The sequence below is a fragment of the Mobula birostris genome, chromosome 18 (assembly GCF_030028105.1).
Source record: "Mobula birostris isolate sMobBir1 chromosome 18, sMobBir1.hap1, whole genome shotgun sequence".
Lineage (NCBI taxonomy): Eukaryota > Metazoa > Chordata > Chondrichthyes > Myliobatiformes > Myliobatidae > Mobula > Mobula birostris.
Genome location: NC_092387.1, coordinates 8,064,673 through 8,079,458, shown reverse-complemented (window position 1 = coordinate 8,079,458; position 14,786 = coordinate 8,064,673). Strand labels below are relative to the sequence as shown.

At 47.9% G+C, this 14,786-nt stretch overlaps 1 protein-coding gene across 1 annotated transcript in view; it reads right to left on the bottom strand.

The window, feature by feature from the left end:
- The window catches only part of fes (FES proto-oncogene, tyrosine kinase), a 101,573-nt gene that overhangs the window by 37,642 nt on the left and 49,145 nt on the right, over positions 1–14,786 (bottom strand). Inside the window, exons 6-9 of the mRNA XM_072282137.1 lie at positions 13,310–13,447; positions 10,416–10,535; positions 2,066–2,188; positions 277–463 (exon numbers count right to left, since the gene is read on the bottom strand). Of these exons, the coding sequence (XP_072138238.1) occupies positions 277–463; positions 2,066–2,188; positions 10,416–10,535; positions 13,310–13,447 (568 nt within the window). The remainder of the gene's footprint in view (positions 1–276; positions 464–2,065; positions 2,189–10,415; positions 10,536–13,309; positions 13,448–14,786) is intronic.

Here is a 14,786-nt window from a genome sequence, read left to right as displayed (position 1 = left end):
CTCCCACATCACCTGTCATTACACCCTGTCTCCCCTGCATTCACCTGCCCCTATCTACCCTCCACCTCCCATATCAAACCTGCTCCCATCTCCGCTCGTCCCGCCGACCTCCTCAGAAGCCTGCCTGGGTCCGATGTTGCCTCACTGCTGATGTGATGGGGGAGTGGTACTCATTGGCACCCAAGCCGCTGCAGCTTCCCTGTTCTCCATCTCCAGCCCAACCCACCCGTGCCTCGCTGCCTCCCCCACCCCTGCCTGTGTCCGGTGGTGCCTCACCGCCGAGGTGATGGAGCAGCAATCCTCGTCGACGGCCAGGGCCACGGGGGGCTCCCTGTCTCCCAACTCCCTCAGTTTGTGTTCGAGCATGAGCTTTTGGGCGTCTAGTCGAGCCTTGGTACACATCAAGGCTCTCTTCTGCTGGTAACTCTCTTCCAGAGCACACTTCTTGCTGAAGATGTAGACTCTGCCAGACGTGGGCCAGAAAGGGCACATCAGAGGTTCAAATTCATGTTGAAGTTTAATTGTCATTCAACCACACATGAATACAGTCAAACAAAACAGCATTCCTCCGGGGCCAAGCTGCAAAACACGGTGCCAACAGCACACAGCGCACACCACATACAGCACATGAAAGACAGTGGTAAACACACAAAAAACATAGTATAGCCCAAAGTCCCTGAGTGACACGTCCTGCAGATTGGAGGTGCATGGATGATTGTCGGCAAGAACAAGCTTGTAGCAGTCCGCAGACGAACGCACGTATGTGCGCAGAACGCCTCGCCTCCCACCGAGAGAACACCAGAGGGCGGCACCAATGGGAGGGACCTTGGGAGGGGAAGGAGGTGTACCTCAGTCTACCCCTTCACTGTGTGCTGCTATCCCACTAGCCAACACCCGCTCCCAGCTGTAACCCCAGTGTCCAAAACTCCCACCCACCTTGGCATCAACTGAGTGGGGAGGGGCCGGGGAGTGGGATCACAGAATTCCAAAGATTCAGCAAGCAGAAAATAACTCCTCGTCTCTGTCTGATGTGGCTGAGCCGTAGCCCCACAAATTAGTATTGGTTTATTAGTGGATTATAAAAGCCGAACTGCCAATTATCTTTTGAGGGAGATTGTTTAAATTTAATCTCAGAAGAGCTGAGAGCTCGAGCAGGGTTATAAAACGAAAATGATTATGCGCACTCTGGTCCCAGATGACTGAGAGCTCTGAGAGAAGTTTGTGGAGCCATTACCTCATAGCTCCAGAGACCAGAGTTCGATCCTGGCCTCAGGCAACGTCTGTGTGGAGCTTGCAAGTGCTCTCTGTGACCAGGCACCCCGGTTCCCTCCACATTCCAAGGACATGCTGGTCAGTAGTAAATTCTGCACCCCCCCAGAGGGGAGGGATTACCGGAATGCAGGAGTGATGTGGGATTGGTGGATGGGCAGTGCAGACTCTGCCAGTCAGTCGACAGGAGAGGTGAGAGTGGGAGTGAGAGGCAGTGAAAGAAGGGGCCAGTGATGGGAGATGGTGTCTGTGCTGGAGGAGACAAAACTTGGGTTTATCCATAAAATGTGACGGGATTCTCCCACTCTCTGGACATGCTCTCTTTTCGCTGCTGCCATCAGGAAGGAGGTACAGGAGCCTCTGGACCCACACCACCAGGTTCAGAAACAGTAGTTACCCCTCAACTATCAGGCTTTTGAATCAGAGGGGATAACTTCACTCACCCTGTCACTGAACCTTTCCCACAGCCTATGGACTCACTTTCAAGGACCCTTCATCTCATGTTCATGATATATATTGTTTGTTTATTATTATTATTTATTTTCTCTTACTGTATTTGCACAGTTTGTTGTCTTTTGCACACTGGTTGTTTGTCCGCCTTGCTGGGTGTGGTCTTTCACTGATTCTATTGTGCTTCTTGTGTTTACTGTGAATGTCCACAAGAAAATGAATCTCGGGGTTGTGTATGGTGGCCTGTATATACTTGGAGCTCTAGATTTCCCATCACCATGAAACTCATGCTGATGCCCGAGAAGTGGTGCAGTGCGCGCCAGCCCTTGCCAGCTATGGTGCTCACCGTGACCGGAAGCCCGTGGACTGCTCCTCCGCCGTTATCTCATTGAAGATCTGTCTGCTGGTGGCCTGGCGATTGTTGATGGTCTCCGTCAGAGTCTGCAGCTCCTCCTCGATGGATGTTAGGCTGGGTGGGAACACAGGGATGTCAGCGCACACCACCCTGGCCAGGCGTGCATCGCAAACAAGCCAGGCGTCAAGAACACAATCCCAACCTGGAGGACATCATGGCCCACCTTGCAGACAAGGCGGTCTCCATGCAGCTAACACCGTCTCAATGTGGAGAGTTGTACAGCACCAAGACAGGCCCTTTGACCCACGGCTTCCACATTAAACTCTCCGCCCATCTACACTCATCACATATGCCAACTTCGAACACTGGGACAGAGGGGTAGAATACAGCCATTCAGCCCATTGAGTTTGCTCCACCATTCAATCATGCCCTTTTTTTAAAACCCATTCTCCCACCTTCTCCCTATCACCCCTAACACCCTTACAATGAGGTCTGTACCCTTCAATGCCTTGCCGGTCTAGATGCTGTTAAGCATAGTAATCATATCTGAATTCACCACTTCCTTTGGCAACACATTCCACATATCAACCACTCTCTGTGTGAAGAATTTTCCCCTCCAAATCATCTTTAAAACTCCTTGAAACCCATGCCCTCTTGGTTTTGATACTCCTACCATGAAAAATATATAACTTTCTACTCTATACCTACCCCTCATAATTTTATATACCTCTATCAGCTCATCCCTCAGACTGCCTCACTCCAGGGAAAACAAGCCCAGTCTATTCAATCACTCTCCATAACTGAATCCAAGCAGCATTCTGGTGAAACTTGAGAGGGAACAAAATAAAATCCAATGTGTCGGTATTTCAGTGGAATAAAGGGAATTACAATGGCATGAGAGGGGAACTGGCAAGGTTGACTGGAAAGGGACACTAACAGGAAGGACAGCAGAGCAGCAATGGTCGGGGTTTCTGCGAAAAATGAGGGAGGTGCAATACAGATATATTCCAAATAAGAAGAAATTTTCGAATGGAAGAAGGACACTACCGTGGCTGACAAGTGAAGTCAGAGCCAAAGTAAAAGCAAAAGAGAGGGCAAAAGCCAGAGCTAGTGGGAAGATAGAGGATTGGGAAGCTTTTAAAAACTTGCAGAAGGAAACTAAAAAGGTCATTAGGAAGGAAAAATGAATTATGAAAGGAAGCTGACAACTAATATCAAAGAAGATACTTAAATTTCCAGCATCTTCAGATTTCCTTGTGTCAAAGAAGATACTGAAAGCTTCTTTAAGTATATAAAGGGTAAAAGGGAGTCGAGGGTAGATATAGGACTAATACAAGATGACACTGGAGATATTGTAATGAGAGATGCAGAGATGGCAGAGGAACGGAATGCATATTTTGCATCAGTCTTCAGAGAGGAAGATGTCTGCAGTATACCGGACGTTCAAGATTATCAGGGAAGCGAAGTTTGTGCAGTGAAAATTACGACTGTGAAGGAGCTTAGCAAGCTTAATGGTCTGAGGGTGGATAAATCTCCTGGACCTGGGTTCTGAAGGCATTAGCTGAAGAGATTAACGATGATCTTTCAAGAATCGATAGATTCTGGCAATGTACCGGATGTCTGGAAAATTGCAAATGTTACTCCGCTATTTAAGAAGGGTGGGAGGCAGCAGAAAGGAAACTATAGACCTGTTAGCCTGGCATCACTGGTTGGGAAGTTGTTAGGGATCAGATTACAGAGTACCTGGAGGCACATGACAAGATAGGCCAAAGCCAGCATGGTCTCCTGAAAGGAAAATCCTGCCTGACAAACCTACAGCAATTCTTTGAGGAAATTACAAGCAGGGTAGACAAAGGAGATGCAATGGATGTGGTGTACTTGGATTTTCAGAAGGCCTTTGACAAGGTGCCCCACATGAGGCTGCTTAGCAAGATAAGAGCCCATGGAGTTACAGGGAAGTTACTCATGTGGGTGGAGCAATGGCTGGTCGGCAGAAAACAGAGAGTGGGAATAAAGGGATCCTTATCTGGCTGGCTGCCGGTTACCAGTGGAGTTCTACAGGGATTGGTGTTGGGGCCACTACTTCTTACAATGTATGTCAATGACTTGCACTACGGTGTTAATGGATTTGTGGCTAAATGTGCCAATGACACAAAGATAGGTGGAGTAGTGGGTAGTGTTGAGGAAACAGAGAGCCTGCAGAGAGACTTAGAAGGTTTAGGAGAATAGGTAAAGAAGTGGCAAATGAAATACAATGTTGGAAAATGTATGGTCATGCACTTTGGTGGAAGAAATAAATGGGCAGACTATTATTTAGATGGGGAGAGAATTCAAAATGCAGAGATGCAAAGGGACTTGTGAGTCCTTGCGCAAGATACCCTAAAGGTTAATCTCCAGATTGGGTCGGTGGTGAAGAAGGTGCATACAATGTTGGCATTCATTTCTAGAGTATAGAATTTAAGAGCAGGGATGTGATGTTGAGGCTCTATAAGGCACTCATGAGACCACACTTGGAATATTGTGTCCAGTTTTGGGCTCCTCATTTGAGAAAGGATATACTGACATTAGAGAGGGTTCAGGGAAGATTCACGAGAATGATTCCAGGAATGAAAGGGTTACCATATGAGGAATGTCTGGCAGCTCCTGGGCTGTATTCCCTGGAGTTCAGGAGAATGAGGAGGGATCTCATAGAAACATTCCAAATGTTAAAAGGCCTGAACAGATTAGACATAGCAAAGTTATTTCCCATGGTAAGGGAGTCTCGGACAAGAGGTCACGACTTCAGGATTGAAGGATGTCCATTTAGAACAGAGATGTGGAGAAATTACTTTAGTCAGAGGGTGGTAAATCTGTGGAATTTGTTGTCATGAGCAGGTGTGGAGGCCAAGTCATTGGGTGCATTTAAGGCAGAGATAGACAGGTTCCTGATTAGCCAGGGCATCAAAGGGTGTGGGGAGAAGGCAGGAGAGTGGGGATGATTGGAAGAATTGGATCAGCCCATGATTGAACAGCGGAGCAGAGTCAATGGGCCGAATGGCCTACTTCCGCTCCTATATCTTATGGTCTAAGCTCTCTCTCCAGCACAAACACATCCTCCATGAAACCTGGTGACTACAAATGCCATATTTAAGTTTGCTGAATCAAAGGTGGTGATGAATCAGCACATAGGAGGGAGACTGAAAATCTGGCTGAGTGGTGCCATATCAACAACCTCTCACTCAATGCCAGCAAGACCAAGGAGCTGATTATTGACTTCAGGAGGAAACCAGAGGTCTATGAGCCAGTCCTCATCAGAGGATCAGAGATGGAGAGGGTCAGCAACTTTAAATTCCGAGGTGTTATTATTCTGGAGGACCTGTCCAGGGCCCAGTACGTAAGTGTAATTATGAAGAAAGCACAGCAGTGCCTCTCCTTCCTTAAGAGTTTGCGGAGATTTGACATAACATTTAAAACTTTGACAAACTTCTATAGGTGTGTCGTGGAGAGTATGTTATCTGGCTGCATCAGAACCTGGTTTGAAAACACCAATGCCCTTAACGGAAAATCCTACAAAAAGTCATGGATGCAGCCTGGGTAAAGCCCTCCCCACCACTGAGCATATCTATAAGAAACACTGTTGCAGGAAAGCAGCATCCATCACCAGTGACACCCATCACCCAGGCCATGCTCTCTCCTCACTGCTGCCATCAGGAAGGTGGTACAGGAGCCTCAGAACCTCCATCTCCAGGTTCCAGAACAGTTACTACCCCTCAACCAACAACCAAAGGGGATATCTTCACTTGCCCCATCCTCGAACTGTTCCCACGAGCAATGGACTCACTTTGTCATGTTCTCGATATTTATTGCTTATTTTGTATTATTTCTTTCCTTTTGAATTAGCACAGATTACTATCTTTTGCATAAACACACAATAATCTGCAGATGCTGGGGTCAAAACAACACTCACAACATGCTGGAGGAACTCAGTAGGTCGGGCAGCATCCGTGGAAACGATCAGTCAACGTTTCGGGCCGGAACCCTTCATCAGGACTGTGGAGGGAAGGGGCAGAGGCCCTATAAAGAAGGTGGGGGGAGGGTGGGAAGGAGAAGGCTGGTGGGTTCCCGCACTTCGGCACTCACCCCACCCTCCCGCCACCACAACAGGGACAGAGTTCCCCTTGTCCTCACCTATCACCCCACCAGCCTCCGGATCCAGCACATTGTCCTCCACAACTTCCGCCACCTTTAACAGGACCCCACATCTTTCCCTCTGCACCCCTTTCTGCTTTCCACAGGGATCGGTCCCTCCGCGACTCCCTTATCCGCACGTCCCTCCCCACTGATCTCCCACCCGGCACTTATCCCTGTAAGTGTAAGTGCTACACCTGTCCCTACACCTCATCTCTTGCCACCATTCAGGGCCCCAAACAGTCCTTCCAGGTGAGGCAACACTTCACTTGTGAGTCTGTTGGGGTCATCTATTGCATCCGGTGCTCCCGGTGCGGCCTCCTCTACATCGGTGAAACCCGACGCAGATTGGGGGACCACTTCGTCGAGCACCTCTGCTCCGTCCGCCACAACAGACAGGATCTCCCAGTAGCCACCTACTCCAACTCTGCTTCCCACTCCCATTCAGATATGTCCATACATGGCCTCCTCTACTGCCATGATAAGGCTAAGCTCAGGTTGGAGGAGTAACACCTCATATACCGTCTAGGTAGTCTCCAGCCCCTTGGTATGAACATAGAATTCTCCAACTTCCGGTAATTCCCTCCCCCTCCCTTCCCCTATCCCTATGTCACTCTGCCCCCTCCCCCAGCTGCCTATCACCTCCCTCATGGTTCTGCCTCCTTCTACTACCCATTGTGTTTTCCCCTATTCCTTCTTCACCTTTCCTGCCTATCACCTCCCTGCTTACTCTCCCCCACCCCTTTATCTTTCCCCTTACTGGTCTTTCACCTGGAACCTACCAGCCTTCTCCTTCCCACCCTCCCCCCACCTTCTTTATAGGGGCTCTGTCTCTTCCCCCTGCAGTCCTGACGAAGGGGTCCGGCCTGAAACGTCGACCGATCTTTTCCATGGATGCTGCCCGACCTGCTGAGTTCCTCTAGTGTATTGTGTTTGTTGCTATGTTTTGCATAATGGTTGAATACCCAAGTCTTTCATTGAATCTGTTAAGGTTTTAATCTATGGATTTATTGAGTATGCCCACAAGAAAATGAATCTCAGTATTGTATATGGTGACATATATGTACTTTGATACTCAATTTACTTTGAACTTTGAATAAATATTCCTTCTGTACACTACCAGTGTTTTGTGAAGTTGCCAAATAGCACACAAATGTTCATTTTTTTCCCCAACTGATGAAGGTGAGCGTACCATATCCCTTCTTCATCAGCCTATCGGCCAATGCTGGAGCAAACTTTGGGCCAGATCAGAGTGCAGGGCTCCAACCCAAGAGCTAAAAACGACTGATGTTTAACCGATTTAAGTGCCGAGCTAGATTTTTTTTAAAAAGGCGTTGAGGCTGAGGGCAAAGGACGAACTGATGTTCAGCTCACTATTCCAAGGCTTCACTCACCTCAGCCCTGAACTGGCTCTGTGGCTGTGGCCTGCAACCATTAGGCTCCTGGACCAACTACAGCCCTGAACTGACTCTGCAGGTGTGACCTGCACCCCTTGGCTCTTGTCTCAGCCCTGAACCGGTTCGGTGGCTGTGGCCTGTCGACGTCAGGCTCCTGTTGGATAAGACACCGGGACCAGACGAGATGTACCCCAGGCTACTGTGGGAGATGAGAGAGGAGATTGCTGAGCCTCGGGCAATGATCTTTGCATCATCAATGGGGATGGGAGAGGTTCCAGAGGATTGGAGGGTTGCGGATGTTGTTCCTTTATTCAAGAAAGGGAGTAGAGATAGCCCAGGAAATTATAGATCAGTGAGTCTTACTTCAGCAGTTGGTAAGTTGATGGAGAAGATCCTGAGAGGCAGGATTTATGAACATTTAGAGAGGTATAGTCTGATTAAGAATAGTCAGCATGGCTTTGTCAAAGGCAGGTCGTGCCTTACGAGCCTGATTGAATTTTTTGAGGATGTGACTAAACACATTGATGAGGGTAGAGCAGTAGATGTAGTGTATATGGGTTTCAGCAAGGCATTTCATAAGGTACCCCATGCAAGGCTTATTGAGAAAGCAAGGAGGCATGGGATACAAGGGGACATTGCTTTGTGGATCCAGAACTGGCTTGCCCACAGAAGGCAAAGAGTGGTTGTAGATGAGTCATATTCTGCATGGAGGTCAGTGACCAGTGGTGTGCCTCAGGGATCTGTTCTGGGACCCCTTCTCTTTGTGATTTTTATAACTGACCTGGATGAAGAAATGGAGGGATGGGTTAGTAAGTTTACTGATGACACAAAGGCTGGGGGTGTTGTGGATAGTGTGGAGGGCTGTCAGAGGGTATAAGCAGGACATCAATAGGATGCAAAACAGGGCTGAGAAGTGGCAGATGGAGTTCAACCCAGATAAGTGTGAGGTGGTTCATTTTGGTAGGCCAAATAGGATGGCAGAATATAGTATTAATGGCAAGGCTCTTGGCAGTGTGGAGGATCAGAGGGATCTTGGAGTCCGAGTCCATAGGACACATAAAGCTGCTGCGCAGGTTGATTGTGTGATTAAGAAGGCATACAGTGTATTGGCCTTCATCAACCATGGGATTAAGTTCAAGAGCCGAGAGGTAATGTTACAACTATACAGGACTCTGGTCAGACCCCTCTTAGAGTACTGTGCTCAGTTCTGATTGCCCGAGCGGCAGTGAACCATCTGATTGGCCTATCAGAGTTCTCTTTAGGAACTAGTTGACTTGATCAGCATTTCTGATCTGGCTATTGTTCACGATTGCACTTAATAAAAAATAACTTCATTACAGGAGGGATGTGGAAACTATAGAAAGGGTGCACAGGAGAATTACAAGGATGTTGCCTGGATTAGGGAGCATGCCTTATGAGAATAGGTTGAGTGAACTTGGCCTTTTCTCCTTGGAGCAATGGAGGATGAGAGGTGACCTGGTAGAGGTGTATGAGATGATGAGAGGCATTGATCGTGTGGATAGTCAGAGGCTTTTTCCCCGGGGCTGTAATGGCTGACACCAGAGGGCACAGTTTTAAGGTGCTTGCAAGTGGATATACAGGAGATGTCAGGGGTAAATTTTTTTTACGCAGAGGGTGGTGAGAGCGTGGAATGGGCTGCTGGCGACAGTGGTGGAGGTGAATACAATAGGGTCTTTTAAGAGACTGCTGGATAGGTACATGGAGCTCAGAAAAACAGACGGCTATGGGTAACCCTGGGTAATTTCTAAAGTAAGTACATGTTTGGCACAGCATTGTGGGCCGAAGGGCCTGTATTGTGTTGTAGGTTTTTCTATGTTTCTTTGTTTTGTGGCTGCCTGCAAGAAGACAAATCTCAAGATTGTGCATAGTATACATACTTCAGTAATAAATATACGTTGAACTTTGACATGTGTTGCTACTTTCAGGGGACTATGGACCTGAACCCCAAGATCCCTCTGTTCATCAACATTGTTTTGTGCCCAACCATTTGCTGAATATTCCTGACCCCCAAAATGTGTCAGCTTGCACTTGTTGGGATTAAATTCCATCTGCCAGCACTCTACCCAACTTTCTGTCTGATATATATCCTGATGGGATCTTCCTTGCTATCCACAGGACCACCAGCTTCCGTGACCCACTGACAGCTTGGTGCCGGTGTGCATGACCCTCGACGCCATGATTCGTAGCACGCACACAGAGTTTAACTTTGCTTTATTTCAAATTCTGGCTGGCTGCATCACCCTCCGTTCTGGAGAATCCAATGTAATGGATCAGAAATTCAGGCAGAGGGCTGAAGGCTCAGCAGGCGCCATCACAGGCACTAGCCTCCCCACCACTGAGGACATCCGCAAAAGGCAACGTCCCAACAAAGTGGTGCTGGTCATTAAGAACCCTCACCATCCAGGTCACGTTGTGTTCTCATTGCTACCATCAGGGAGGAGGTACAGGAGCCTGAAGACACACACTCAACATTTTAGGAACAGCTTCGTCCCCTCCGCCATCAGATTTGTGAATGGTCCATGAACACTCCCCCACTATTTTGGCTCTCCTTTGCTCTGTTTATTTTTAGCCAGAGTAATTTTTAAATGTGTTTCACTGTGCTGATGCCACAAAACAAATTACATAACTTACGTCAGTGATAATAAACCGATTCTGATATTCATGAGAACCCAAATATACAGGTATGGTCCAACACACGCACGTTCAGATGAGCACGCGCACGGCAATGACACGCATGGTCGGCTGCACACACTCACCTGTGCTGCACGGACTCGATGGTCAGGTCGTTCACCTGCAACTCGCCCACTTGCAAGTCCTCCAAGTCCTCCAAGAGGCTGGCGTCAAAGGTAACGACCGGGGGCAGCTCGGTCACCGTCCTGTGCGGGACATGAAGAGTCAGAGTGAGGTGTCATGGCGATCCCCTCAAGCTTCACACCAGTCCTTTCCTGCCTGGAGTTCCCCAGCCACAGTCCAGCTCAGCACCTGCCCAGGAGTCCGCCCCTGCTGGGGAACCCAATGGATGGACAGAACCCTGGAGGGGGAGGGATGGAGCCAAGAGCTGGACAGGTGATAGGCAAAAGGGATACGAGAGGATCATGGGACAGGAGGTCCGGGAAGAAAGACAGGAGGGGGGGAACCAGAGGATGGGCAAGGGGTATATTCAGAGGGACAGAGGGAGAAAAAGGAGAGTGAGAGAAAGAATGTGTGCATAAAAATAAGTAACAGATGGGGTACGAAGGGAAGGTGGGGCATTAAAGGAAATCCATTATCTGCACGAGATGTCTGATTTTGTTCATTTACAGTCAAACAAAAGAACACAGCAATGTATACTGGTTGAATTCCTCAGTCGATAACTACAAGGAACTAATACAGTTCTGTATGTTGTTTAAGCACATAATTTGTTACTTGGTTAATGTTTTGTCTTTTTATACCTTTTTAACTATTTCCATGAAACTTCGACTAATTGTGGCAGCTGATTAATTGGGCCAAAATGTACCGGTCCCAGAGTCACCCAGTTAACCAGAATCTGTCACAATTTATGTCTGACTTTCGATTTTCTTGTGAATGCTGCTCATCTCAGACATCCCACCTCTCCCGGAAGTTCCGGGAGTCTCCCGCATATCGATAGTGGCTCCCTGATGCCCGGAAATTATATACAATATCCCGGAAATATATTTTTTTGAGAGGGAGAGCGAGCATCCTGATTGGTCTCTCTTCGTGCTAAGAGTGGTCCCCAACCACCGGGCCGCGAGGAAACAGTATGATTTGGTGATATGAAACGATACGAGTCAGTTGCACCTTTCCTCATTCCGTCATGCACTGTTGAATTTTAACGCATGTGAGGGCATCAATGACCCAAGTCGTGCAAAGGAATGGGTCCGTGACCCATTTGTGAATGTCCCCGGTGAATCATCCATGTCAGCGCGGGAAGAAGATCAACTCCTCGAGCTTGCAAATGACGGCGGGCTGAAAAGTATGTTTGACATAACATCTCTGCCGGCATTCCGGATCAAAGTCAAGGCTAAATATCCTGAGATAGCTATGGAAGCACTGAAAACGTTGTTTCCATTTCCAATATATCTCTGCAATGAATGCAATGAAAACTAAATTGCGGAATAGACTGGATATAAGGAACCCATTCGAGTATCGCTGTCTCCCATCACCCCTCGGTAGGACCGTCTTGTTGCAGGGAAACAAGCCCAGGGCTCCCACTAATTCAGCGATATCGGTGTGTTGCAATGATTTTATATGTTCATACGGGGGAAATATGTGCTGTGTGTTTAATATCCAAACGTTACTTAAAATGTTATGATGCGATTCACTTATCGCCTATATTCCGGTTATGATTAACACCCCCGCACCCGGTCAGCTGGTCCACAAGAATATTCTCAATATTAAACCGGTCTGCAGTGCAAAAACGATTGCGGACCCCTGCTAAGTAGACCTATCAGTTCTGTCTGTGGGCGGGTTTTACAGTCGACCTCAAAAATAATGACAGTGTTGCTCGCTGCACTGTTTGCAACAGTGACTCTTCTATTGCCCATGGTGGGTTAAGACTGTGAAAGACATGTTGAGGTGAGTTTAACAGATGTCATTCATTCATTAGCATAGCTAACGTTATTTAAACTAGCTGGCTGGCTGCTAAGGAGCTACTCTATTGATATCCTACTTGATGAGGCCAAACTCCCTGTAGACTTGCTTAAAGTTGTAATAGAATAAACATGATAATATAATATAAGTACATATTTTAATGTCACATTTTCTGCATATACCCAACTTGGTTTACAGATTAGACAAAATCACTAAACAAAGTATTAAATACACCCTTGGAGGTCGACCAGGGCCGGGGTGGGGGGATATGGGGTTGCGGGGGGGGGTGAGTTTTTGCAGGGTGGGATGTCTGTCATCTGATGTTATGTGCCTGTGATGTGGATGCTAATTTTTCGTTGCCACATGTGCTTGTGCATCTGGCAATGAACACAAGATAGATTTGAGCTTGGACTGGGATGGAGGGGGGCCCAGGTCATGATGGATGTTAAACCACACAGGTTGAAGTGCCCACATCCAGGCTCCCGCAGTGGTTGAGGAAGGTGGGAACCGACCCGTCTTTGGGGGTGCGTGGTGTGGGTGGGGAATCTAGCGCAAAACATGCACAAAATGCTGGAGGAGCTCAGCAGGTCAGACAGCATCTATGGAGAGGAAAAAAACGGACTCTGTGTGTGTGTGTGTGTGTGTGTGTGTGTGTGTGTGTGTGTGTCTGTGTGAGTGTGTGTGTCTGTGTGTGTGTGTGAGTGTGTCTGTCTGTGTGTGTGAGTGTGTGTGTGACTGTGTGTGTGTGTGTGTGTGTGTGTCTGTGTGTGAGTGTGAGTGTGTCTGTCTGTGTGTGTGTGTCTGTGTGTGCGTCTGCGTGTGTGTGAGTGTGTCTGTGTGTGTGAGTGTGTGTGTGTCTGTCTGTGTGTGCGTCTGCGTGTGTGTGTGTGTGTGTGTGTGTGTGTGTGTGACTGTGTGTGTGTGTGTGTGTGTGTGTGTGTGTGTGTGTGTGTGTGTGTGTGTGTGTGTGTGTCTATTAAACACACGTTTTCCACAGGGGCTGCAGACCCTGGTCATGCCCGGACGTGGGTTGACTGGCCGAGGGGAATGGATCACACACCTGTTCTGCTCGATGAAGCTGTCGTACTCCCTGAGCGGGTCGATGGCCTCGATCGCGTTGCTGATCTCCCGGTGAACTGCCACCACTTCGTCCTGCACCAGGCTCGTCAGCTCGTGGTACTCCTGCAGGATGTCCTTGCTGTGAGTGTGGGAAGACAAATGGGAAGATCGTCGTCAGTGGCCCGGACACAGGTCAGAGCAACCTCAGGAACCACTCAGAGCGGGCTGCATTCAGTATCCTGTAGAGTCATCCAAAGCAAAAACCTGCAGTTGCTGGGAATATCAAACAACAGTAGGTTCTGCTAGAAGTTTAAGGAAGCTCAGCCTGCTTCTGACGACTCCTGTCCATCTTTATACAGGCATCATAGAAAGCATCTTATCACAAACAAGAGAAGATCTGCAGATGCTGGAAATTCAAGCACCACACACAAAATGCTGGAGGAAATCAGCATGAATTCTGATGAAGGTTCTCGACTCGTAACGTTGACTGTACTCTTTTCCATAGATGCTGCCTGGCCTGCTGAGTTCCTCCAGCATTTTGTGTGTGTTGCATAGAAAGCATCTTATCGGGAGCAGGGTGATGTCATCATCCAGAATGACAGCCTAAAATAACAGCTCCTCCGGAAAAACACTTATTTTGCCCCTTTAATCCACCAAGTACAAAATCTCTTGAAAATATCTGAACTGGTAAGGGGGGGCAAGAGTGGGGAAAAGGAATGGAGATTTTAAAAAGTCACTGCGAAGCCTGTGGACAAGAGGGGTGCAACAAGCGGCTCTCCTACACAAGCTCATGATAGCGAGGCTGACACTGGGCCTCGTTCAGGTGAAGCGGCAAATTTAATAAAAATTCTGGAAGAGATACGGAAGTCCAAAAAGACATAAAACAGCAACTAAGTGATATCAAGTCAGAGCTCACCAATGTCAATCAGAAAATAGCGGTGGCAGAGACATGAATTGAAAAGGCAGAAGGTTGCTTTCAAAACATGGAACAGATGCTAAGTAAGACGATAAAAGTGTTAAATCAACAAGAAAGTAAACTGCTGGACCAGGAGGGAAGATCACAACGGAAGAATATCAGGATATATAATTATCCCGAAGGAGCGGAGGAGTTGTCTATGGTAGAGTTGGTAGAAAAGTTGCTGCGGGACGCGCTGGAGATTCCCTCGACTACGGAACTTGAAACTGAGAGAGCGCACTGGGCACTCGTCCCGAGGCCTTCTGGAGACAGGGAAGATAAGCCACGCTCAACAGTAATTAGATTCCTTCAGTACAATACCGAAGCAGAGATTCTGCGCAAGGCCTGGGGAAAGAAGGTGGTATTTTTGAATGGGAAATTAATATATTTCGATCAAGATTACCCCCCAGCGGCCCTGCAGAAACGTAAGGAATATTCTGAAGCGAAGTGAATATTAAAGCCAAGTAAGATTAGATTCCAGACTCCGTACCCTGCTAAACTGCAAGTGTTTTATGAAGACGGG